The following is a 26,126-nucleotide window of genomic DNA, read 5'->3' on the forward strand; positions in this document are numbered from 1 at the left end:
TAGAGAAAGGAAACACCCCCCTACAGACTCCACATCACAGTTATCAGGGGTGCTCATTAATGGTGATAAAAGCCTTGGGAAGCAGATATTATTATCCCCATGTAACAGGTGGGGAAACTGAGGCTTCCAGAAGTGATTTGTCCAAGCCCACATGGCTACAAGGTCATAGAACCAGGTTTCAAATCCAGCTCTTCCCTGACCTCTTTGGTCTATTTCCTTAACTGCCTTCCCATTTCTGGCCCTTTGAGCATTCTTTCCACAGATGGTTTCCTGTTTAAAAAAAAAAAAATCATTATTGAAAAGATTTTGCACCTTTCAGCAGCCCAGGGATCACAGATTTTATCAAGGAAGAGGAGGCCAAACCTGGGGAGACTGACAGTCAGCCCAGAAATGCAGAGCCCAAGAACGTCTGGGGACAGAAGCAGACAGAAGCTGCAGCTGCCCGGGAAGGCGCCCACCCTCAGGGGAGCAGGTAAGGACCCAAAGCTGTGCACCTCGGTCCTCAGAGAGACTGACGTGTGCTGTTACCTGGTGAATTCCGTGTGGTTTTTAGACACATGCGCTTTTACATGAAGAGAGTTTACCTTACAATGAAACACTTAAAAAGTCTTAAGAGCAAACCACTGGATTCAGTTTCCTTCTCTGAGGGAGGCTGGTGGGAGAAGGCAGTGCAGGGGGCAGTTTGAATTTCCTCCCCCGTTACTCTGTAAGCGAGACTGTGCGTGGTTTTGGGGGGATGCCCGCCGTTACGCTTCTGGAGAGGGTATGTGGGTGGTGGGTGGTGGGTGGTGGGGTTGGGTGGGGGAGGGGTGGAGAAGCAGTGTGTGGAAGTCTGGGGACGTCTCACCTGGCCACAGGTCCTGTCCACCTCCCAGGAGGGGAGGATACGGGTCTGTGGATGGCAGATGACTCACCTCCCATGGAGAACTTCTCCCCTCTGATCCAAGGCGTCAAGACCTCACCGTGTCAGAAACGACATCAAAACAAATATATGCTTTATTTTCAAACACTGGTTTGGTGGATTCCTTCTCTTTCAGTCCTGAGCATTCATCCCAAGGCCACGCTGCTCCGCTAACCATCCTGCCCTCTCCTGCGGTGGCAGAAGGAAAGGAGGAACAGGGCCTAAGGAAGCCCCTTGGGATTCAAGGAAAGGGATACTGGACAGCTCACCTTGCCAAGGCTTCCCCTCGGGGAAGCCACCGAGCATCACACTTCCTCGCTACCCAATGAACACAGAAGCCTTTATTTAAAAATATGATATATGAGTATATTACGGTGGACACATGCAAATATAGGACATGTATTTGGATGGCTTGAAGTTAGAGGCGATTAGAGCATCTGTGAATCTGTAGCAACTAGATGTCCATGGGCCCCCAATGATCTAATGCCTCCTGTGGGGAAGGGCAGACCTCACTTCTAATTCCAGCTCTTCCTCCTCCCAGCAGCGGAGTCTTGGGTGGTCAATTAGCCAGTCTGGGTTACAGTTCCCTTGTCTTAAAATAAGGATAATGAAATCTACCTCATTGCATTGCTATAATAACTAAAGGAAATACTATTCTGAGCAGGACTTGACTATAGTGGGGACTCAACTCCTGTTAGTTCCTCTCCTGCCACATCCCCAACAGTCCTCAGTGAACTCTAGACTGTTATTTGAAAGGTGAGGTTCCCTGTGCATCAAACATTCCCGGACCCAGAAGGTTCATCTAATCCTCCAGCTGTGCCCAGAAGACATCTTCCATTATCCTGAGATTCACTGAGAATTTGTCCCAATTTTCTAACATACCAGGACTCCTTATCTTCCCCCAATTAATCCCTCAATCATCTCTCTTTAGTCCTTTTTCTCACATTCTAAAGTGGTTTGCATAAGTTGGAGTAGGAGCCAGATGTTTGAATTGTATCAGTGACAGAGTCGAAGCAAATGGGACAGAGAGGTAATATATAAAAAGCTCTTACAAACCAATAAGGAAAACATGAATACCCAGTAGAAAAGTTGGGGAGGAGGCACAGCAGTTTCACAGAAGAAGAAATACAGGTGGCTAATAAAATTTTGGGGGAAAAAGTTCAAGCTCACTCAGTAATAAATGTAAATTTACACGAGATAAATCTGGCCTACCAAACTGGCTTAGGTTTTTTAAAATAATGCTCAGTATGGTAGTGAAACTAATAATATTTCCTGGGCACTGATGTGTCAGATGCTACGCTAAGCCCTCAGCATGCATTCCTGGCGACACAGTTATGAGAGATGCTTTCACAGCCTACCTGTAGGGTAACTTGGTACAAACTGGAATTTGGCAACACGTGTCAAAGTCTTGAGAAAGCTTGCAATTCCACTCCTATGAATCTATTCTAAGAGAATAAGACGTAGTCAAAGACTTATGAGCAAGGACATCTATCATGGTGTGATTTGCGGCAGCAGAAACCTCGAAAATATCTATATACCCAACAGTAGGGTAAGGGTTAATCAAGTTATCTTTATACAACGTACCCTTATAGTATAATCACTATCATGTTCTTAAAGAATAACTAACGTGGGGGGGATGAACTGGGAGGTTGGGACTGCCATGTATACATCACTAGTAAGAAAAAACATACCAAGTGTACACTTGAAATGTATGCAGTTTATTGTGTGTCAATTATATCTCAAAGTCCTTTAAAAAAAAAAAACCAAAAATGGCACAAGAAAATGCTCACAATAAAATGTTTAGGGAAAGAAAGCAGGACATAAAGTTGTATATACCCCGATATCTCAATTTTGTTTTTTAAAACATTATTTCTAGATAAGAGAGCCCTGGGTTGTAAATTCAAATGTCTTCAGGGAACAGGGGGTATGGCAGGAGAGATACATGACCAGGGCTGTGGGGCCTGTGGTCAACCAGACATGCTCCACCTAAAGGCAGGTAACGCGGTGTTCAAACACCGAGCCAGCAGGCAAGTGCAAAATGGAAACAGCCCAGGGGTCTTGAGCGTGCAACCCACCTCTGAATTCCAGGAGCAACGGTCCTCTGAGTTTTGGATATTGGGTGATTTTTATTTCTTCTTCATCCTCTTCTATGTCTTCCAAATTTTCTGCAATGAACGTTGACTACTTTTCTAACCAGAGGAAAACAATGAAAAGTCTATGGCTGGGACTTCCCTGGTGGCGGAGTGGTTGAGAATCCACCTGCCAGTGCAGGGGACACAGGTTGGAGCCCTGGTCTGGGAAGATCCCACATGCTGCTGAGCAACTAAGCCCTGTGCCGTAACTACTGAGCCTGTGCTCTAGAGCCCACGAGGCACAACTACTGAAGCCCATGCACCTAGAGCCTGTGCTCCCCAACAAGAGAAGCCACTGCACTGAGAAGCCCGCGCATCCCACCACAACGAAGAGTAGCCCCCACTTGCCGCAGCTAGAGAAAGCCTACCCGCAACAACGAAGACCCAACGCAGTCAGTAAATAAGAATAAAGTAATTAATTTAAAAAAAAAGTCTATGACTGTTAGAACAGACAAAACTGTTGGTCAAGCACATGCAGAAGTCTAGACCAAAGACATAGTCCTAGGGCAGAGGGATGCTTTTTCTGGTTTCATCTCATTGCACCCACATCATTTGGTTGCACCTAGTTGGAATCCTGGAAACAGCAGGCACTCCACTCATGGCTGGAGCCCATGCAGGGCCTCAGAGAGGCATTCGGCAGCGTCTGCAGGGCCTGGTCTATGAAGAGCATACCCCTGACCTACCCAATCAAGTGTTTATTCCCAGGCCTAGAGCTACGAAATCTGCTTCCTATTTGATAGACACAAGAAAAAGGGTTAAAATAGCATAAATATAGAATAGCACAGTCTGCCACCTTTAGGGGAAACACACACACACCCACACACACAACTGAGTTTTTAAAGAGGAAGGCAGTTGTGATGACAAGGAAGGGTGGGGATGCATTCCCGGGGGGTTTCCGGAATCCGGAATCCGCAGGGGTTGCAGGACAGCACTCAGACTACGACTTCTCCTGCCCCAGAGGCCAGCATCACAGCTCTGTGGCTTTTGTAAAATGAGCTATGGTTCCTGCTGTCTCCAGTTTCTGGGATTCAGAAGCTGCTCTAGCTGATTCTTTCGCCCATTAGGGGTCTCCCGAAGCCTGAACTAAATGGGCTCAGGGCAGAGGGGGCAGCTCTGTACGTTCAGGAAACGGCCAGAGATTCAGGTTCCAGCACTCGTTAGCTAATCTCTGAGGCCCTTCATCACATTCAAAATGAAAAGTAATCACCTGAAGCCTACACTTCCGAATCCTCCATGTCACTTCTTACCTATGGGGGAAAAAAAAAAAAAATATATATATATATATATATGTATGTATGTATACATACACATATATGGAGAATTCAGATTGCCACATAGAAGCATTTGTTCCTTAAAATGCCATCAGCCCAGCCTGGGTGAGCACACAGCTCCACTCCTATACAACCAGAGCCGGATGCCCAAAGCATCCTAGGATCACTGCTACGTCTCTTACTGGGGTTTATAAAAATCCAGGAGGGGCCTGATAAGAAAGCTCAACTGATTTCTAGAAGAGCCGATGACTAAAGAGTCTCACTGCGTCCCTGTGAGTCCCACACACTTAACAATAAAAAAGAGGCTTACAGAGCATCAGTACTGGGGCTTCCCTGGGAGGTGCCTCCATTAAAGTGAGCCTGTGTCGCCTTGGCCTTTGGCTAAGCCGGATGCTCGAAGGATTTGCATTTCACCTGCCTGAGCAGTTACCACACAGGCGTTCCCAAAGCTGTGAAGTCCTGTCCACTCTACAGGGTAAACTGCTTTGGAAACCAAACGATAAAGACAGTAGCGCCTCACCAGATCCTACAGAACAGCAGAGCGGGGAGCAGAGAGGGCTGGCTGATGGCAGGAGGGAACACAGGTGAATGGGTTCAGAGAAGTAGGTCCAGTGTCCTAGCCACGTTGAGAGGGTAAAAACCCTCAACAGTACACACACGATGAACGAAGTAGATTCTTGTTTTCGCAAGGAAATTGTTCGTCCAGCCAGTGTCTTCAGGAGTAACGCAGGGTAGTGGTTATGAAGACAAACTGTAGCATCAGGCAGATCTGAGCTCAAGTGGTCACTCCATCACTTACTGGAACTAGGGTCGTGGGCAAGTTATGTGACTTCCTAAGCCTTGGCGCTCTCATCTATGATGTGGTGTGATTGTGGCACCTGCCCCGTAGGGTTGTGGGCCTAAATGTGTATATATAACACAATTAGCATGGTGCCCTCAATAACTCTTATTATGTTCATAAGGCAAGTTTTTTTGTTTGTTTGTTTTAATTTATTGATTGACTGATTGGCCGAGTTGGGTCTTCGTTGCTGTGGGTAGGCTTTCCCTTGTTGTGGTGAGTGGGGGCTACTCTTCGTCGCAGTGCGTGGGCTTCTCATTGCAGTGGCTTCTTTTGTTGCAGAGCACGGGCTCTAGGCACGTGGGCTTCAGTAGTTACAGCACATGGGCTCAATAGTTGTGGCTCTCGGGCTCTAGAGCACAGGCTCAGTAGTTGTGGCACACCGGCTTAGTTGCTCCTCAGCATGTGGGATCTGCCTGAACCAGGGATCAAACCTGTGTCCCCTGAGTTGGCAGGCAGATTCTTAACCACTGTGTCACCAGGGAATTCCTCTATATACTCTACATTCAGGGGGCAACAGAGAGGACTTATATCATGGCCAGAGGTTACAGACTCAGTACAGGCTAGTGACAAAGAGGAGATCATGATTTCATGAGGGTTATGATTTTTATTTGCACTGAGTAGTAAATACAACCACAATCATCAATTGAACTGGGCACCAGCTTCTAGAGCCTTCCTCCCAACCTGCCAAAGTAGATTGTACATTTCTTAAGATTTTGTAAAGTTGCATGTGAAGCAGGAGTGTCCTGAATGTATGCTGAATAAACTGGGCTGAGAAAGCACTGGTGGTTTTTATAGTAGTCATTCCTGGAGTACTTGCTTTCCTTTCCATACATACTGGTATGAAAACCATCATTTGAGAGATTTTACCGTCATCAGCCCGGACTGACGTGGGGCTGAACAGTCTTCCTAGAGCTTCTGCAGAAAGGATCTGTATCCTCAGGGACACCCCGCTGCCCCAGGACCAACCTGAGCTCCACAAGTGTACAAAAGAGAGTTGATAGGGACTTCCCTGGTGGTCCAGTAGTTAAGACGCCACACTTCCATTGCAGAGGGCATGGGTTCGATCCCACATGTCACACGGCATGGCAAAAAAAAAAAGAGAGTTCATCAGCGGTAAACCGACGCTAACTCTCCCGTACTCCTTCAGTGCTTCCAGCCATTTTAACCATGCCCGTTTTCCTCTCCTGGGCTTGTTTGTTTCTTTATGGGACCCTCACCCCGGGTGTTAGAGGTCTCTCATCCGTGAGCACCTACAGTGAAATGATAAGCCTGTCCTTTCTCAATGCAGATCCAATCGTTCACCAAGAAGGTCCAGTGTGGGCAAGTGACACCAAGCTGAAGAGGCCAACTCGAGAGAGAAGAAACTTGGTCTCATCCTCACAGCTAATGATGGTGAAGGAGAATACCCCTGAGAGGGCCAAAAAAGGAGACCTGGACACTCTCTCCCAGAAGGAGCCATACCCAGCCCTATCCCAGGCCTTCCAAGGAACAAACAGTCCTCAAGACTTGAGCAAGTCCTTGGGACCATCACTTGTAACCACCACCTTGGGAGGGCCAAGAAGAATGATGTTTCGGTTCAGAGATGAAGATTTTTATTCCGTTTTATCCTCAAACTCTGGAGGAGAAAATGATGACACTGAAAAGGAAACCCATGTAGAGGAAGAACTTTTATTGGTTGGCATGCACCCGCCCCATTCTCCTTCCAATCATAAGAGAAGTAGATTTCTTGGGACATCAGCCACTCAGGCCAAAAATAAAAATTTTGAAGAAAATCCTACAAATTGCAGAGTGAATTCTGTAAAAAGTGAGTCCAGTCTTGGCTCATTACAAATTAGCAGTGCCGTGGAGCCAGTGACAGAGCAGCCTTCCGTCGGGCAAAGGATATTCCAAGACCCCAGGCTGCCTGATCGGGGGTCTGCTAAAGAGAGAGACAGCAGTGACAGTGAAAATGAGAAAAAGACCTTTCGTTCGTGGGACACCAAATCCGAACCCAGTCTGGAGGATGACTTCAATGCTGAAAATGTATTCCGTGATAGTACTTCTATGGAAGACAGGCCTGGAACCCAGGCCTATGAAAGAGATTGGCAAGCCTATTTAAGTGATTCTAGTAATCCTCTTGACTGTTTTCTTGCTGGTAGACCAACAGCTCCAAGATCATCAATGAATTCATCCTATAACACTCCAGGATCATTTATGCATTCTGCACTGAGAGATGATGCTCCAGTAGACCTGTCCACGTCACCTACCTTAGCTTCCAGTTCAGACACAGAGGGAAGCTCCAGGTTTAATATTCGTCGACCACTGTCCCCAATTAGAAATAGGAACCTATCTGCCAGTGCTGAAAACCACAGTTATTTTCCAGTAAACAGTGCCCATGAATTTGATGTCAGGGGAGCAGAAGATGTTACTTTAACAAGCCAATCTCAGGAGGCTCCATTATATACAGAAGATCTCTTACTAAATCCTCAAAGCAGCTTGTCCTTCGTGGAGTCTTCCAGCTCCTCTCCATCAAGAATGAATTTACAAGGCCACTTGCATGTGCCTGGGTCCCTGCAAGAAAATATACCTTTTACTTTCTTTGCAGTGTCTCAGTTCCCAGATCAAAATGACAACGGGAGCAGAGTGGAGGTCTCTGGCTTCACTGATGAAAAGGAAGCCACGAAAACAAAGGCAGACCCTGAGAAACTCAAGAAATTACAAGAAAGGTGAGGAATTTTCATAATTATATGAGTAGGCATATATTTTTTTTTCAAGAGGAGAAAGTCCTTTATTTAGAGGAATAAATTGAATAAATGTAAAAATGGAAGGAAGGAATCCCAGACAGTGTCTAGAATGTGCAAAGGCACAAAGACACACAATTTAATCGCAATGAGTAGACATATATTTTTAAGTTTCATTTCTCTAATGCCAAAATAAGCAGTGCTTTCCTCAAAGGGTCATGGGGATTTTAAATCACAGGTAGGCCCTTCCTTGACGCTCTAATGATTGCTTCTTTCAAGAAAATTGTCTATTTTCTTGCTTTTAAAATCCATGTCTCTACAAAGAAATGTTTGGTGTTCCAGCCCAATTTCTTCAGTATTCCCAAAGTGTTTTTTTTTTTTTTTTTTTTTCTTGAACACCATAACTTTAAGAAAGGCAAGTTTGCCGGATATAAGGGTTTGGGGGTTTTTTTGGCCATACCACACAGCTTGCAGTATCTTAGTTCCCCGACCAGGGATCGAACCCGTGCCCCCTGCGGTGTACGCACAGAATCCTAACCACTGGACCGCCAGGGAAGTCCCAAGGGTTTCTGACTGCTACATAGGGCTTGCCCCCCACCCCCACCCCAGCAATTAGGAGTCGCGATTTTTACGAAAAGGTTGCTATCTCCCCAGAGAAGGAGCCATCCAGCACTTGGAGTTCACCAGCTCTCCCCCATGGGACTGTGCAAATCCAACCAACAGGTCTAGAATTTGAATCTTCCAGACTAAAAGGCCGGTCCCAAACAGTTGCCATAGCTACTTCAGCTCTCTGAAGGGCCGCGCTGAGGTGACCACTATTTCCATTTTATGTGCTGTTTCTCATGCACGAGAAAGAGAGAAATAAGATCCTTTTTGAATTGCTCTTTTCTTTGATCTCTCCTTCCTTGTGAGATGATCTGGGGACATTGCACAGCTATGAAACGCGAGACTTTTTAAAGACATCATTAAACACCACGTCGGGATTCGACCATTTCATTTATGACAGGTGTTACCAAGCCCTGATGTTGGCTTACTGATCTGAAATGTGAGTCTTTGAACTCAAGCCCTCTTTTTTGTGTTAGGATGGCTCCTTGGGCCATTAATTATCCTATTGATATTCATTTGTAAGTGGTAAAATTCCCTGGCAATGACATTTGAATGCAAAAGCGGGGGAAAGGTATGACTTAAAATGCACACACACTCCTATTCTAATATCTGACTGCAGGAATGAAGTAACTTCCTTGTTAGCAACACCTTTTTTTTTCCCCACGTCAAACTTCCAAAAGACCGACCCAAGGTTAAGGGCCAAAAGGTCTCAGCACCCAGCCATCCTCACCTACCCCAAAATACAGCTTCAAACCCACTTGTAAGGGGTCTGGACTTCCACCATCCCAAAGCAATGCCTTTGGGCTAAAAATGACTTCTTTTAAAAGTGCACCCACTTCTAGGTATAGTAATGCATTGAACAGCTACTATTTGTGTACTTTGTTTATAAGACACTCTCTTTTATCCGTATACAATAAACCTTATGCTTTTCTTACTTTTTCAAAGATATTCATTTTAGGAAATTTTTAAAATATAAACTTAAAAGAGAAATCACTAATAATACCCTATAATCCGGAGAAAAGCACTGTGAAAAACTTTGTTTCCAGTCTTTTATCTTTGCTTATAAATGCAATTTTTAATAAACATTGGTTCATATTTTATAATGTGCCTTAAGATTCCGAGCCCATTTCTCAATGCCACTTACACTCTTTACACCCTTGGTTAGTGTGATACATACAAATAAGCATATAACACACGTGCACTCTAGAGAATGAGAACAAAACCCGGGCATTCCTGTGTCCATCTTCCAGCGAACAGAACCTCACTGGAGCCTGTGAGCCCCTCACCCACCCTGTCTTCTCATCTCCCTCCTTCGTCTCCTCCCTCCCAACTCCCTAAAGCCCCTGGAAACCATTCTTGCATTGCAATTATCATTCCTTTGCTTTTTATTTTGTTGTTGTTGGAAGTTGGTTTGTTTGTTTTTTTTTTTTGCTTTATGTCTTCACCATATGAGCAAGACACTGTGTATATTTTTGAATTCTATAGACCTGTTGCTATCATTTTGGAACTCTGTAGAAATGGAATATCTGCTCTTCTGTGACTTGCTTTTTTCCCTTACATCGTGTGCCAGATGCATCCTGGTTGATATTTTGGGACTTTAATGCATTTGCTTTCATCACTACAGACTATTCCATCACAGGAACATACCACAATTTCGCCACTCTCCTGTCAACGGACATTTGGGTCCTTTACTGTTTCCTGCATACAGTGCTGCATGAGCATTCTTGTAAACGTCTCCTGGCGCATGTGGGATGAGTTCTGTGGGATATTTACATAGGAGTGGATTTGCTGGGCTGGCGGGTAGCACCGCTTCCACCAGACAAGTAATGCCAATGTGTGGTCTCACCAGCGATGTATACTGTGTACTGCTGTCCATCCTCACACTCGTATTGACTGGCTTCTCAAACTGTCGCCAGTCACGTGGAAGTAAAATGATACTGTGGCTTTAATTTACATTTCAATGACTATTAATAAGGTTCGATGTTCTGTTGACTCTTTTTTTATTTTTCTATTTTTGGCCGCACTGTGTGGCATGCAGGATCTTAGCTCCCCCACCAGGGATCAAACCTGTGCCCCCCGCATTGGGAGCATGGAGTCTTAACCGCCAGACCACCAGGGAAGTCCCTGTTGGCTCTTTTAAATGTTAAATGACCGTTTGTCTTTCTTCCTCTGTAAAATGCTTATCTATGTCTTCTGCCCATTTTTCCTTTAGAATATTTTTCTTTTATTTTAAAAATCCTTTATATACTCTGGCTACTAATCTGATCCTTTGACAGTTATGTGTTGGAAATATCTTTTCCCAATTTGTAGTTTGTCTCTCCTCTTTCCTGATGTTCTTTTTTCCCTTGATGTTTTTAATGAAAATAAATTCTTAATTTCTTAAAAATAAATTTATTTATTTTTATTTATTGGCTGTGTTGGGTCTTCATTGTTGTGCATGGGCTTTCTGTAGTTGTGGACAGTGGGGGCTACTCTTTGTTGTGGTGCACAGGTTTCTCATTGTGGTGGCTTCTCTTGTTGCAGAGCACAGGCTCTAGGCGCACGGGCTTCAGTAGTTGCGGAGCATGGGCTCATTAGTTGTGGCTCTCGGGCTCTGGAGCACAGGCTCAGTAGTTGTGGTGCACGGGCTTAGCTGCTCCTCAACATGTGGAATCTTCCCAGACCAGGGCTCGAACCCGTGCCCCCTACATTGGCAGGAGGATTCTTAACCACTGTGCTATCAGGGAAGCCCTAAATTCTTAATTTTAATGTAGCCAACTGTATCCATCTTCTTCATGAACTGTGATTCGTTATCTTGCTGTCTTGATTAAGCAATCCTTTGCTAACCTGGGACCATCACAACTTTCTTCCTGTTTTCTTCCAAAATCTCTACAGTTTTTACCTTGCAGGACTTAACGTGAAATGAATTTTGGACTTAAGTGTGACGTTGAACATGTGGTGTGAGGTACGCGTTGTGAACAGCCAGTGGTCCCAGATCTTCCCCCTGCAGAGCCAGGTCTGTCATATAACACAACTATAAATATATAAGTCTGTCTCCAGGCTCTCTGTTCTGTCCCACTGGTCTTTTTTTGTTTTTCCCTAAGGCACAGCATCTCAATGACGTCAGCTTTATAAGTTTATAAGTGCAAAGCCTCCCTCCTCACTTTGTTCCTTAACAGTCTTTGACTGTATACATTTAAGAATCAGCTTGTTGGGATTTTCATTGGAATTGCATCGAGTCTATAGATTATTTGGGGAAGAACTGACATCCTGGAGATACTGAGTCTTTCTTTGATAAACACGGCATATCTCTTCTTTGGTTTGTCTGTGTAATGAGAAAGTATAATTCTGTTCCTTTTCATTGAACTTCACTTTCTTGGAGAGAAAATTCTCTTAAGAAACTGAGCGTACACTCCTATATCCAAAGCAATGTCCATTTCTTCCTCTCCTTTGATTTTAGTCTCTAGCCAGCTTTCCTTTCCTTGACTGGAGAGTCCCTAGATCCATGAGGATTCTAAAGAACCAAAAATTAGCCTTAGGCGTCTCAAAAGCCTCCCTACAGGAACATCAACCAGCTATTCTTGACTCGCCATTTATGAGACACAAATATGTTTGCTTACATTTTCATTAATTCCATCTTCATCACATCCCAGCAGCTCACATTCTGGAATGTTGGCATAATTTATTGGCAAGGGTTGAGTTACTGGTGAGCTCACGCCCAGGTTCACTAGTTCATCACTCATCCCAGCCAACGTCCACTGAGTGGTCTTCACGTGCCAGTGCTTCACCAGACTCGAGATGCACTTTCTCGTTTGCAGAACAGGTGCACCATGGTTGTTACCGCCCCCAGGCTGCCCCATGACCCTGCAAGTTGGATTATCCCCATGGCTTTACCACATGGGGAAACAGAGACCTGGGAAGCTCAAGCAACTTGTCCAAAGTCATCAAACTCACAAGCCTCGAACCCAGGCCGGCTGACCACAAACCCCCCCACACTCACCAGCACTCCACACAGCCAGCCTCCTCACAGTGGCCATGGCGCGGAGAGGGGCTCCTAGCCTTTCTCTCAGTTTCCCTCTGGAGCTCTTTCCCAACCTCAAGACGTGAGACAGGAGCTTGTCCTCCTGGGTAGCTCCCACAGATCAATAACTGCCAAGGAGCCTGACTTAAGGACCCGTGAACCTAGGGACTCCACGCTTCCACTATAGACGGTGTGGGTTTGATCCCTGGTCAGGGAACTAAGATCCCACATGCTGTGGGGTGTCACCTGAAAACAAGAGCCGTTTAAAAAATTAAGAATACCTCTCCCACCTGCCTGCTTTGGCCTAAAAAAAAAAAAAGAAAAGAAAAGAAAAAAAGAATCCATGAACCTGTTATCAGTAAGCATACGGGGAAGACCCTTCGGCAGGGTCAGAGGGAGCAGTGGATGGACCCCAGGGAGGCAGGGGTGGGTTGGAGGGCAGGTCGGCTCCCTCTTCCTCCCCCCACCCCCCACCACAATTGATGCTCTGGGAACTGGCATTTGTGGAAACTGCCAACTTGTAGACTCCTGCTGATGGGGGCTTGTTTTCCATTTAGTCTCCTGGAGGAGGACTCCGAGGAGGAGGGAGACTTGTGCCGCATCTGTCAGATAGCCGGGGGTTCCCCCACCAACCCCCTCGTGGAACCGTGCGGCTGCGTGGGAAGCCTGCAGTTTGTTCATCACGAGTGCCTGAAAAAATGGCTGAAAGTGAAAATAACATCAGGTAGGTGGGGAAGGCGGAACGGCACACGTGCCGCGACATGTAACTAACACGAGGCGCCGCTGCGTGGGACTCAGAGCCTTGACCGTAGCTCACTGGAGCAGTCACTCGGGGGGAAGCGGGGCGCTTGCTCACAGCCCCCCGGTGGACAGGAGCAGGGCTAAACGCTGCCTTCCGATCATGGGAGGGAAATGAGGTGGGTTTTTTTTTTTTTTTTTTCCAAGGCTGAGGGAAGAATCCTGGAATGTGCTATTGAATTCTCCCCTTGCTTGAGGCAGAGATGCTAAGAGCAGAGATGCTAAGATCGCCTCCCAGGAGGAAGGAAACTAGAATTGGGTCTGTGATTGGGCCTCAGCAAGCACACCGCGGCCTCGGAAGCTGGTAGACACCTAGCAAGACCAGTTCTGCTTCCTTTTACTTGCGGGACAAGGTGGAGGGTGAGGGAGGGGGGTAGCACCTGGAAACGGAGGCAAGCTGCCTATTTGCAGCAGGGGTAGGAAGAAAGCACTGATCTAATTTTTCTCGCACCATATTCGATATAAGCAGTTCCCACTGTGCTCATTTTGTCAGCTCTGTCTTTAACAGGTCTTGTAACTGGGTGTGACGCCCCGTTCCCAACTCCCTGGGGAGGTTATAACCTAAATATAGCCACGTCAGTAGGTCGGCTGTAGTTTTCTTGGCACAGTACAGGAGGTTTCTTTAAAACATTTAGGAACAAGAGCAACTTAAAAAAAAAAAAAAATAGGACGCCAATGCAAAGAACAATTCGCTCGGAAAAGACCTGTCTTTCAGACACCCCTCTCTGAAAACTTTTTACCCCAGAGCCAGATGCTGTTTCTCTCCTCCTCTATGGTCATGGGTTGCCACTGTGCCAGACAACCCAGGAGACCTAGAAGTTGACCCCATGGGGTGTGGCCGTGCCCCCTCCCCAAGCACAGCACCCCATTTAATCAGGCAAAGAATACGCGGCATAATCGCGCTGTCTCCTCCCTGAGCCCCTTTCTCCACGTGTGCAGAAATGCAGGAGGGACCACTGCCCAAGTTGCTTAAATGCATCTCTGCACAGTGAGCAGAGTACCCAGCTCTTCAGAGAGTGAGGAACAAGTGGATCTCAGCCGCTAATGACTCTGCCGTGCAATGCTTTATCTTACGAGAAATTTGGGCCAATTAAACATCTAGCACAGAAAAAAATTACTCATGAGATGTGTGATGAAAGTACTGCTAAACGCTTGTAAATGCCAATGCTGGTCTGGGTGTGATTGGCAGGATTAGATTGGAGGACACATGGGACCTTCCATAGCCTTAAATATTACAGAATGATGCTTAAAAAAAAATTAAAAAAATAAAAAATCAAGCCAACAAAATGCAGATAAGGGATCACTGTGCATCCTTGTCCTTTGAAATTCTCTATTATTTACTACCTCTTTGCATCCCCAGCGGGGAAAAGTAGAACTGGAGTATAAAACTGCACAAACCCTATCTTTACGAAATAAATTCAAGTAACAGATTAGTCCTCTGTTTTCTCCTTTTCTTTTTTCCTTCTTTTGGCCGCGCCTTGTGGTTTGTGGGATCTTAGTTCCCCAACCAGGGATCAAACCCAGCCCTCATGCAGTGGAAGCCCAGAGTCTTAACCACTGGACCACCAGGGAATTCCCAGTCCTCTGTTTTCTAATGCATAAAAAAAAAAAAAAAAAAAAAAACACCAGTATGTCATTAGCCAAAATGCAGCACTTACACCAGGGAGAAAAGACTTATGGCATCACGTTTGCTTAGACATAACAGCTGTAGATCTGCAAGTTCCTCTTTGCATTGGAGAATAGGATTAGCAGAGGAAAAGGTGCTGATCTAGAATTCACATTAAAAAAAAAACAAAAAACAAAAAACAAACAGCAACAAAGGAAACCTTCTCTTGTTTCTTTTCCCAAATGAGGCTGAGCTCAGGCTCAAGTGTTGGCCCCAGATACTGCTATACCCCAGCATCCCTCACTCTTCTCAGGCAGGAAGTCACCTGGGCAGGAGTAAAGGCAGATTTTTAAGCCACAGATGGAGGACAGCTCCTGCCATCAATTTGGTCCATACTAATTTATTTGCTTGGACCAGTGTTAGATCTGCCAGGAAAAACAACAGTAGCATAGACCCAATATTCACTCTTCTGGCAAACACTTGGATTACAGACTCTCAGCCTCCACACAGTAATTGCAATTTTATGAACCAATATGTTTATATTTAAACAAAAAGTGAGACCCGTTATTTAAAAGTCACAGGAATTTCACTTACAGGAAGCTTGCATAATAATGAAAATGACGACAAAGGAAATTTTTCAGATCTCAGGTTCAAGGTCATTTTCTACAGAAGATGACTGACTTTAAAAATAAGGCCACCATCCTCAGAATTCCTAACACACACATACACACACACAAATTCGCTCTCAAAATGTCAACACCAAAAGGGTTACATGTAACAAAATTCTTTAATTTAAGGAGCAGATCTTGGTGCCGTGAAGACCTGTGAGATGTGTAAGCAAAGCCTGCTGGTCGACCTGGATGATTTTAACATGATGGAGTTCTACCGGAAGCACCAGCAGTCACAGGTAAGAGCCACTCACACCCGCTCTGGGTCCGCAGCTAGAGTCGGGTAGAGGTATAAGGTAGGAGAAAACTCCTTCCCTGATACAAGGAACGTAGAAGTCCTGTGCAGGCGGTGAGTCTGGGAGTCTCCTAATGTAGCTTGCTTCTCTGAGAAGGTCTGTTACTAAATTGAACTACTGGAGGGTAGGAAGACTTTGTTGCCCTAGGTTGAGGTCCCACTGCTGTCACGGACAAAGTAAGAAGCAACAGTAGCTGACTGGACACACAGAAATAGGAGCAGTCTGGCAAGCTACACACCCAAATTTGCTGAAATAATTTAATAACGACAAGAGAAAAAAAAAATCAGGGTCTTAGAAGAAATAGTCCCCAATTTATACATTAAGTAACTCTGGGGTAATAGGGAACTGCTTTGCTCAAGGTTTAAAAACATGTAGTAAGCACCTACTGTGTGCTGCTGCTGCTTCTTTTTTTTTGGGGGGGGGGGGGGGCTGTGCTGCTTGGCTTATGGGATCTTAGTTCCTTTACCAGGGATTGAACCCAGGCCCTCCAGAGTGAAAGCGCCTAGTCCTAACCACTGGACCAGCAGAGAATTCCCCTACTGTGTGCTTTTTAACACCTTGTGAATTAATTCTCCTGGGGCATTTGGATTGCAATTCTAATACTGTGAAAGAGTTAACCTTGGGTGGGAAGGTGATTAATGCCCAAGATAATAGTTCATTACCCAATTCTCAGGCAAACAATCCTCTATGTAGAACTGTACTGCCCAGTATGGAAGCCACAAGCCACAGGTAGCTCACAAACAAGTGGTTACTTCCAGTTGACGTGCGCTGTGTTATACACCAAACTTCAAAGGCTTAGTACAAAAAAAAAAAAAAAAAGAGTAAAATATCACATAAATAACTTATACTAATTATATGTTGAAATGATAACATTTAAAATATATTGGGTAAAATATATTGTTAAAATTAATTTCACCAGTTTCTTTTTACTTCTTTAATGTGGCTCCTAGAAATTTTCAAGTTACATGTGTGGCTTGCATTGGTGGCTCACACTGTATTTCTCCCGGGTGGTGCTGATCTGGAAGATGCCATGCACATAACAAGCAGTCGACAGATATTTATCAAATGAAAATAACCCATCATTACTATTATAATTTAAGACTGACCTCCCTCATCACGCAATTAGAAAAAAAATGATTAATAACCACGACTGTAAGGCCCATAATTTAAAAACTATAAAATCATTGTTAGCAACGAAAATGTCACTCTTCCAAGCAGTCAGTTTGGGTTTCAGATCGTTAGCCTGTCTGTATCCAGACCTTTTTTTTTGCAAAAAGCACAGCTGAGTCAAAAGGGTGCCTGTGAGTGTGGGTGATCCTGTAGTTACCTTTTTAAAATCCTAAGGATTTTTAGACAAGAAAGAAAGAAAGGGAGGAAGAAGGAAGGGAAGGAAGGAAGGAAAGAAAGAAAAGGAAAGGGAAGGAAGGAAGGAAAGGAAAGGAAAGGAAGGGATAGAGAGAGAGAGAAAGGAAGGAAGGGAGGGAAGAAGGAAGGGAGGAAGGAGATTTGAATAACACAACCAGTAAGCATGATATAATGGACATAACACCATCCCAACCTTGAAGATTGGGCATCAGGAAGTTGAGAGGAGGGAGAGGGAGAAAAAGGAAGAAAAAAAATAATTTCCTGAGAAAACAATTCAGTATTTTGAGTCCCTACATTTTGAGGCCTGAGGGTCTCAAATCACTCAGTCAACCCCCAGGCACTGAGCTCTGAGAGGAAAAACAGAAGCGACTCGCATTCTTGGACCCTGAGGATGTTGGAGTCAAACGATTGAAAGGAACCAGGCCCTCTGAATGCCTGAGGTCAGGGTGCCAGCCAGATGCAGGCAGCTTCTCTGCAGTCATTTCAAAGAACAGATTATTTCAGGAAGTGGAGCCTGCGGGACTTCCCAAGAAGGACAAGACCAGAGAGGCTGTGTTACCTGAATCCCACTAGAATGGTCTGCAGGTATCGCCACCTCCGTGCAGCCCAGGGGAAAGCCTTGTCTAGTAAAGATCCCTGTTGGTGCCAAGCATTTTCTCCTTGTTCTCCCTCTGCGAAGCTGCCACCACCACCATATACTGTTGGCACCGGTGGCACTTGTAGAACTGACTAACAGCAAATTTTCCAGTTGTACTAAAACGTTTGCACACATGTAGCCCGAGGCAGTCCACCCCACCAAAAAGCATACCAGCTTTGACTAAGATGTGAACCTAAATCCTATTCCCTTCCCCAAAGTGGCCCTGAGACCTGGATCCTCTCTGGATCTCAGTTCTCTCATCTGTAGGAAGTAGGAGATGATAATTCCTACCCCCAAAGGACTGAATGTAGGAAAAGACCCCAGTACATCACCTAAGACAGTGCCTGAGCAAAGAAGACTCTTGGTGATTGAGAAACACCGTTTAACAGCCCCCGAGATACCCAACCTCTTTGGACTCAAGGGAGAAAGCTAAATGTACCAGGACCAGGATAGAATCCATGGCTGAACAAAGCCAACTGGCCCACACAGGGGCCATACCCGTAACCTCAGCCTCACTGCATCCTACCAGCTAAGAGAACAGGCTGCGGGCACATTCTAAAAAGAACCATGAAAGTAACTGCGTCAGCCAGGGTCTGGGCAGGAAAGAGAGGGTGGCACATGCAAAAGGGGTGAGTGATGAGAGCTGAATCTTCATTGTGGATAGGAAAAGAGCAACAAGGAATGACCAGGCACCCTGAGACCAGCAACTGACCACTCCTAGGCCTGCAGTGACAAGGGGGGGGGGGGCAGTTACCAGGGTCAGGAGGGCTGTGGCTACAGGAGAGAGCTAGCCCCAGCCTGCGAGTCAGGGAAAGCTGCCAGGCCACACCACTGCCCGGCACAGAGGAAGCGATGGGAATGACTACCCCAGCCTCTCTCTCCTCCCGCCCTCTGGTCTCCTGCCAGGGCCTCCCATTGGCTGAACCCAGTGGGGAGCCAGAGGACCCGGGCGCCTAGTTAACGCAACCCATTGAGATCAGCCACTCGGCCGCAGAGCAGGGTGGGAAGTGGATCTGGAGGGGAAAATGGAAACTACCCAGCACAGTAATTACGCGACATGAAAGCAGAAAAGGGTTTAAATCAGTTTCAGCGAGAACTTGACAGGCCGTCAAAGCCTTTTGAAAATGCCCTTCATTATAATCGCAGGGAGAAACCAGACTGACAGACCCACCTGGTGGGAGAACAAAGGTCCCGGGAACCAACATGCAATGTTTATCCACCGATGGGAAGCAGCTGAGGGCTCACACTTTTACGGCAGTTCTGACTGTTCCGATGGCCCGTGGTGAATTTCATAGTGTCTGTTTGCTAACAGTCTGAGTTAGACCTGAGACACCAGGGAAGTGTGACTTCGACAAGTTCAGACACTCTCCATGGATGAAGACTGGAGTAACTGTCATTTAGCGCAAAGATACTGAAGATGAGATATAACCTCCACGGGTCCCCAGGTGGGAGACTCTCGACCTGGCCAGTAGGTTGATGTGCACATCTGTGCTTCCGAGGGCCAGGCCCTTCCTCCGACTGCCAAACCTTGGCTCCTCTGGGCTCTCTCAGCCAACCCTCAGCGCCGTTCACTCCGGGGCAGACAGGTTCCCTTCTTGAGAAGCAGGGTAGCTGATGCCAAACACAGACATGTACCAAGAAAGAGTCAAAACCAGAAGAGGCTTAGAACTGGTTTCAGCTCAGGCTGGCCCGCACTGAACCTCAACTAGCTAGCATGCTAACTCACTAACTTATTTTCTTGTGCATTTTTCCCATTTAGCTTTTTGTGAGGTTGTTTGTTAGTTTTTCGGGTTATAAAAATCACAAACACACTAACGTCTCCCATAATTGAAATGAACATTTAGCTGCATGTCTTTGTGTGTCTGTATGTCAAAATGCTGATGCCCGGGCTCAGCCCTGGGGATTCTGATTTCATTGGTCGGGGATGGGACTAGGGGTCAATTTCTTTTTTAAGTGTAGCAAAGTACATGTAACATAAAAGTTTAACTCGTTAACTTTTTTTAAAGACTTTTTTAAAAGATAAATTTATTTATTTATTTATTGGCTGCATTGGGTCTTCGTTGTTGCGCGTGGGCTTTCTCTAGTTGCAGAGAGCGGGGGGCTACTCTTCATTGTGGTGCGCAGGCCTCTCATCACGGTGGCTTCTCTTCTTACGGAGCTTGGGCTCTAGGCGCGTGGGCTTCAGTAGTTACAGCACGTGGGCTCGGTAGTTGTGGCTCACGGGCTCTAGAGCGCAGGGTCAGTAGTTGTGGCGCACAGACTTAGTTGCTTTGCAGCATGTGGGATCTTCCTGGACCAGGGCTCAAACCCGCGCCCCCTTTGTTGGCAGGTGAATTCTTAACCACTGCGCCACCAGGGAAGTCCTTAACTCATTAGCTTTTAGGACATGCTGAGTGCCTGCTGTATGTCAGATGCTGTGATGGGAGATAGGCAGTGCCCAAGGCCAACACAGTCACTGCCTTAGAGTGGGGAAGTGGGTCACCAGGCAGTGACCCTGGTGTGGGAGGATCAGAGCGGAGTGGACAGGCAGCTGTGGGAACAGCCACAGAGAGGCCTGACCTGCTCTCAGGACCAGAGAAGCCCTCCCCATGGAAGAACCATTTAAGACCAGAGAGGATAAAGAGGAGTGAGCCCTCCACACAGACTCACTGGGGGCAAAGCCCCCTCCCCACATGGGAGACAGATGCCTCACTCAGCATCTGACCACAGAGAGTGGACGTGCCCAGTAGGTGCCCAGTTAGCACTGTCAGTGGTCTCTGAGGTGTGGAGGGGCTTGGATTAGCATGTTTCCCTGGTTTGGTTCAATGCACCTGAGTAGGGCCAGTGGGAATGCTGCCCACGGCCTCTAACACTGAAATCTGATTATCCCTCCATCTCTCAGGCATTGAGTATTTCCCTTGGGTCAAGGCTTGTTACCAGGCTTCAAGCAGCTGGATTAGGAGCTCCTATAGGCTGTCTGGAGAGTGACCCATGAGACTAAAGCAGCCCAGGGGGCCCCAGGACCTGGACTAAGCTCCTTGGGCTGCAGGCATGGGTGGTCCACGTGGCTGGCAGCACTTCACCCCCGCCCTTACTCAAAGATGCCTGAAAATTTAGCGCAGCAGGCATTCCTCACCCACTGCCCACCTCCCAGTAGCGCCACCTGTGAAGCAACTCCACGTCTCCCCCGTGTGTGTGCTCTTTAACCTGGAGGTAGGACTCATCCTTAACTCTGGTTGGGGCACTTGGTTTCTGAGCAGAAGGAAGAACTCCTGGATGGCAACAAGGAGAGCTCCAAGGAATGTACCAGGTTCCAAAATGGACCAGGAGAAAACAGGTTTAAGACAGTTTAGGTTACAGACTGTACACTCAAATGCCATAGAGGCCAGGCAGGTCACAAATGATCAGAATCTCCCAAGTGTCATCAATCGGGAGAGGTGGCCATTGCGGCAAGATGGCAAATACGCTCTCCAATGGAAGAAGTTCATGTCCTTCCGTCCTCCCTCCCTCCTTCCCTCCCTTCCTTCCTTCCAACCAGAAACCAGAGCACATCCACAAGCCAGAGTCAGTTTACTAGCTACCAACTGTTGATCCTTAGTTTAGAGCAGGGGTTCTCAAAGATAGGTTATCAGGGACTTCAATGGTGGTCCATTGGTAAAGAATCCGCCTTCCAATGCAGGGGATGCAGGTTCGATCCCTGGTCAGGGAACTAAGATCCCACATGCCACATGGCAACTAAGCCCATTCACCACAACTACTGAGCTCCTGCGCCTCAACTAGAGAGTCTGCATGCTGCAAACTACAGAGCCCATGCACCCTGGGAGCCCGTGCACCACAACTAGAGAAGAGAAAACCATCACACCACAATGAGAGAGAAGCCCATGCACCACGGCAAAAGATCCTGCATGCCTTAATGGAGATCCTGTGTGCCGCAACTAAGACCTGACGCAGCCAAAAATTAATTAATTTTTTAAAAAGACAGGTGGTGGCCAGACCAGTGGCAACAGCATCACCTAGGATTTCTTAGAAAGCACATTGTTGGGCCCCACTTAGACCCACTGAATCAACATCTGGGGAAAGCGGTGCCCGGCAACCGCATTTTAAAAGGCCCTTTCAGTAATTCTGATATACGTTAAAGCTGGGGCCACTAGAGCCAAAAGTCATCACTAGTCCAAAACTATACATTTTTCCCCTCATTCTTTCATCCGTGCATGTATTTACTGAGCACACATCATATACCAGGCACGGGCCAGGCACCAGGAGCACAGGGGCAGGCAAGGCACATGTGGTCCTTGCGCTGAATCCTAGTTTAGTTCTTGCCTCTTGTTGGATGCTTTTTGTTTTTTGAAATACCATGTCCACTCGTATTAGCTCATTTTGCCATAATGCCTTTAACGCAGTTAAAAGTCTTTGCCCAACACTGCAGGGCGTGGTGGCCCCAGGCTGCCCATTCTGGGGGCCCAGGCCCCTGCGTGACGGAGACATGCTCCTGCCATCTCAGCCCGGCCGCACAGGAGGGGCTCAGCGGGCCTCCGGCTGTCATTGCTCAGAAGCACAGGCCTGACCTCGCTCCATCTTGGCCACGGACAGATGTCCTTGGACACACGCAGTCACCTAATCACCCTCACACCTGGGAGCAACCCATGACCATATCTGAAGACCTGACAGAACGTTCATCCAGGCTGTTTCTTCAAGCGGATTATGTTGAGAATTTCCGTCTGTAGCAAATCTCTCGGCCGAAATGAATTTTTACAAGATGAAGGGGCAGCAGAAAAGGAAGAAAAACATCGGGCAGGTGGGCTGAGCGCTCCCAAGCTCCCCTCCCCTGCTTCACATGCCTCCCCCTCCCCTGAAATTCTCCCCACCCCCCACCTCCGCCGCTGCATGTGGGCAGCAAAGTGTGAGGCAATGGGGGGGGAGGGGAGGGAACAGAGCCAATAAATCACACTCCAAAAACTAGCTCATGCTGCCCTTGCCAAACAGACACCACGGATGGAACTCTTTCTGGTAACGAATCCCTCCCACGTGTGGCTTAGAGTCTAAAGGATGAGCCTGAGCTACCTATGAAACGCCGGCACGTATTGGCCGACCCGGCCCTTCGGTCCGGCATCACAGGCTCTGCAAAGGGCGCACGTAAAGGAGCCCGGCCAGGGAGATTGATGGCACCGAGTGACAGCTTCCCTCCCACAGACCAGAGAAGAGACACAATCTGCTGGAAGTGACTTCTCAAATGATCTGCAGAAAACATTAGTGGATATTTTCCCATCTGTATGCCTCCGGGTCTTATGGAGTCATAAAAAGTAAATGATTTCCCTGAACGCTTTGACTAACCTGATAGTTCCAAGCCATTTTCTAGCTGATTGATTTGCCATTATGCCTCGGAGTGTCTCTGAGCAGAAAGGCTTCCCGGGGACGCGAGCTCTGGGGAGAGAGAGCCACCAGGAGCTCACGGGAAGCCGCCACACCGGGGAAAGCACACGAGGGACGAGGCTTGGTTTGTGTGGAGCAGCTGAACCGTAGGTAGGTCGGGAAGGCTTCCCAGAGGCGGTGGCTCCTGAGACAGGCCGCAGAGGAGGCACTGACTCTTGGGGAAGGTAGGAGGAGTCCCTTAACACAGAAAAAAGTAGAAACAAGCAACCTCCTCTCTGCCTGTTCTAGGCCAAGGTCAGAAGAGAAGGGCTAAAAATAGGAGGTGAACTGCTAAGGACAGTGGACTAGAGCCTTTAAAGACAGGTCTGTAGGGAGGTGGAGGAGACTCGAGCAGTGACCTTGGGGCCAGCGGTCACCAAGATCCAGAGCTGGCCCCGATGCGGAAGGAAGAGCACATCGATCTTTACTCAGCATGGGCACCTTTTCTGGCAGCTGTTTTGTCCTAGAAGAGGTGTGTTCTGTGCCAGCTTCCTGAGCTGCCCTGGACGGGATGGGAACAGGAAGATGGGCCCGTGAAGCACCTCGGGCCACTGAGGAAGGAGGGAGGAGGCGCTGAGATGCTCTCTGTGTCAGGTCCAAGCTTCAGTTCTCCTGGGAAAACGGTCACAGTGCCGACCTTTCCCAAGGGTGATGTCAAGGGCCATGCCCTCTGCCGGGGATTTTAGTCCCCTGGGGCTTCCTGAGCACCGTCTGGCCCACCCTGGTCCCCCCACCCTGGAGACCTGACACGAGGACAGATGGGGGAATAAAGCGGCAGGCGGGGAGGAGTCATCACTAATCCGTGAATTTACTGAGGGTCGATGCAGGTGCACAGGGCAAGACTCTGCAGGACAGACTGCCAAAGGAGCCAGGGACAGAGGCACCATGGTTGGCCAGACGACCAGGTCCTCCCCGGGAACCTCCCTGTGTTCTCAGCACCAGTGAGGAAAACACAACACAACCCCCTCAACGAGAAAAAGCAAAAACATTAACAAGTGCAAGATGCTGCGTACAGAGTCAAGACAAATGCTTAGGACTCAGAGAGGAGTGACTGGAACAAACGAGGATCATCAGGAAGCCTTCCGCGAGGAGGTGACATTGTGACAGCTGTAAAGGACGTCGTGGACACAGCCTTAGAAAGGTGGAAAGCGGCAGAGGAGCAGTCACAACAGAGGCACAAAAATAAGCCAACAGACAGCACGAGAAAGAGCACGCACAAAGGCCCTGAGGTTTACAGTACCAGCTTAGACCCTGTCGGGCATGCACTCTCTGGGGGTAAAATGATAATAGAGCATCCAGGGCAGGTGGGGAGTCGGGGAACCCCTAGGTGAGGCCATCATTAAGCCCAACTGTAAAGGGAGAAACGTACAGAACTAAGGCCCCAGGCCCTTCCTCTGGGCAAATGAGGGATCTAGGAAAATCCAGTGCCCCCTCCCACCCCTGTGGCACCTGTGTCCCAGATTCCCCTGCAGATAAGTCTGCCTTCCTAAGACACACCTCTCATCCTGTTCACTCCCCTACTCAGAGGCCAGCAGCCTCACACGGACATATACACAGCATGACATCCAAAGTTTCGGTCCTTCCTGACATGGTCCCCACCTTACCGTCTCCCCAGCCCATGCCAAGATTTTTTAAAAATTCAAAACAAACATCCTCCCCATATACTCCAGCCACAACAGTGAGTAAAGAATTTTGCCCAACATAGGCTCTGCCCCCATGTGTTTGCCAGCGTGCAGTGCCTCTGTCTGAAAGGCCGCGAATGTCTCCCAGAGCCACCTACCAAAGTCCCTCCCATCCTTTTAGGACCAAAGACACTGTCCCCCACATCACACGCAACCAGACTCTTTCTTCCCCTTTGCATCTCCTTCATGGCCGTCGAGACATCCTGCTAATACTGGAGCCATCTTTGAACGAGGTGCTCTCTCCCACATCACAGGATGGGGTCCCAGCTGGGAGCTGAGACCTTTTGCCCTGTGTTCTCCAAACACCCAGCTCAAGGCCCTGGCAGGTAACTGCTCAGTAAATGTCCATGGCCTCGGGCTAGGCCTGGAGCTTTTTCAGGCATCCTCCACGAGGCCAAAAAGGATTCCCGGACAGCTGCCGGGCCTCCACCCTGGACCCCTTTCTGCTCTGTTCTCTGGCCTCCTCAGGGCAGGCCTTGCCTTGGGGCTTGGGCTCTTGTCCTATTTCTTGTCCCCTCTTGGCCTTGTACCCTCCACCCCATGATTCAGACCATGAATATGTTACAGATGAACTTAAGAGCTTTCTCATCCACACGTAGGCACAAAACGAGCTGGTGAACTCAGGCCTGTACCTGGTGCTGCTGCTTCATCTCTATGAACAGAGGTTTGCAGAACTCATGAGACTCAACCGGGCTGCAAGAGAGAGAGTGAGTCTGGCCCTGCCTGGACCGTCCGGCAGCAGCCCCACTAACCTTGCCTTGCGGTTTATTAGATGTGCATCTGTTGAGGTCCTCAGGGTCAGCTGGTGGGATATGGCACTGTCATCACCAGGACTAAGACTCAGTGGCTGCTTGGTATAGGCACAGTGGCCTTCTGCCTGAAAAGTGACAGTCACGGGATTGTTAACTATTAAACATGAGTAGTAATTAAATGGTCATTAATGGTCACCTAAGCAAATGAATCTCTAGGGATATCTGCCCCCCAAAATAGAGGCCAGCAAGGCTGCGGGGACCAGGTATACATCACCTGTGGGTGCCCACCTCCCAAGCAAGGAGGGTCCATGAGAAATGGGAACCTTCCCTGCCGCTCCCCCACCACCAGGGGAGCTGTTTATTTTGCTTTGGATCCCAGGGTATGTTGTTTGAGTGTCTGTGTGTGTGCATACAGCGAGAAACAAAGGTGCTGATGGGGTCCCATCTGTCATTAGAGAAGTGA

The 26,126-nt window shown here is 47.6% G+C and overlaps 1 protein-coding gene across 1 annotated transcript in view; it reads left to right on the forward strand.

Moving 5' to 3' along the window:
* MARCHF10 (membrane associated ring-CH-type finger 10) overlaps positions 1 to 26,126 on the forward strand; it is a 96,170-nt gene that overhangs the window by 62,544 nt on the left and 7,500 nt on the right. Inside the window, exons 6-10 of the mRNA XM_057713851.1 lie at positions 320 to 472; positions 6,434 to 7,850; positions 13,029 to 13,195; positions 15,673 to 15,782; positions 25,511 to 25,618. Of these exons, the coding sequence (XP_057569834.1) occupies positions 320 to 472; positions 6,434 to 7,850; positions 13,029 to 13,195; positions 15,673 to 15,782; positions 25,511 to 25,618 (1,955 nt within the window). The remainder of the gene's footprint in view (positions 1 to 319; positions 473 to 6,433; positions 7,851 to 13,028; positions 13,196 to 15,672; positions 15,783 to 25,510; positions 25,619 to 26,126) is intronic.

Source organism: Hippopotamus amphibius, chromosome 17 (assembly GCF_030028045.1).
Source record: "Hippopotamus amphibius kiboko isolate mHipAmp2 chromosome 17, mHipAmp2.hap2, whole genome shotgun sequence".
NCBI classification, from domain to species: Eukaryota; Metazoa; Chordata; class Mammalia; order Artiodactyla; family Hippopotamidae; genus Hippopotamus; species Hippopotamus amphibius.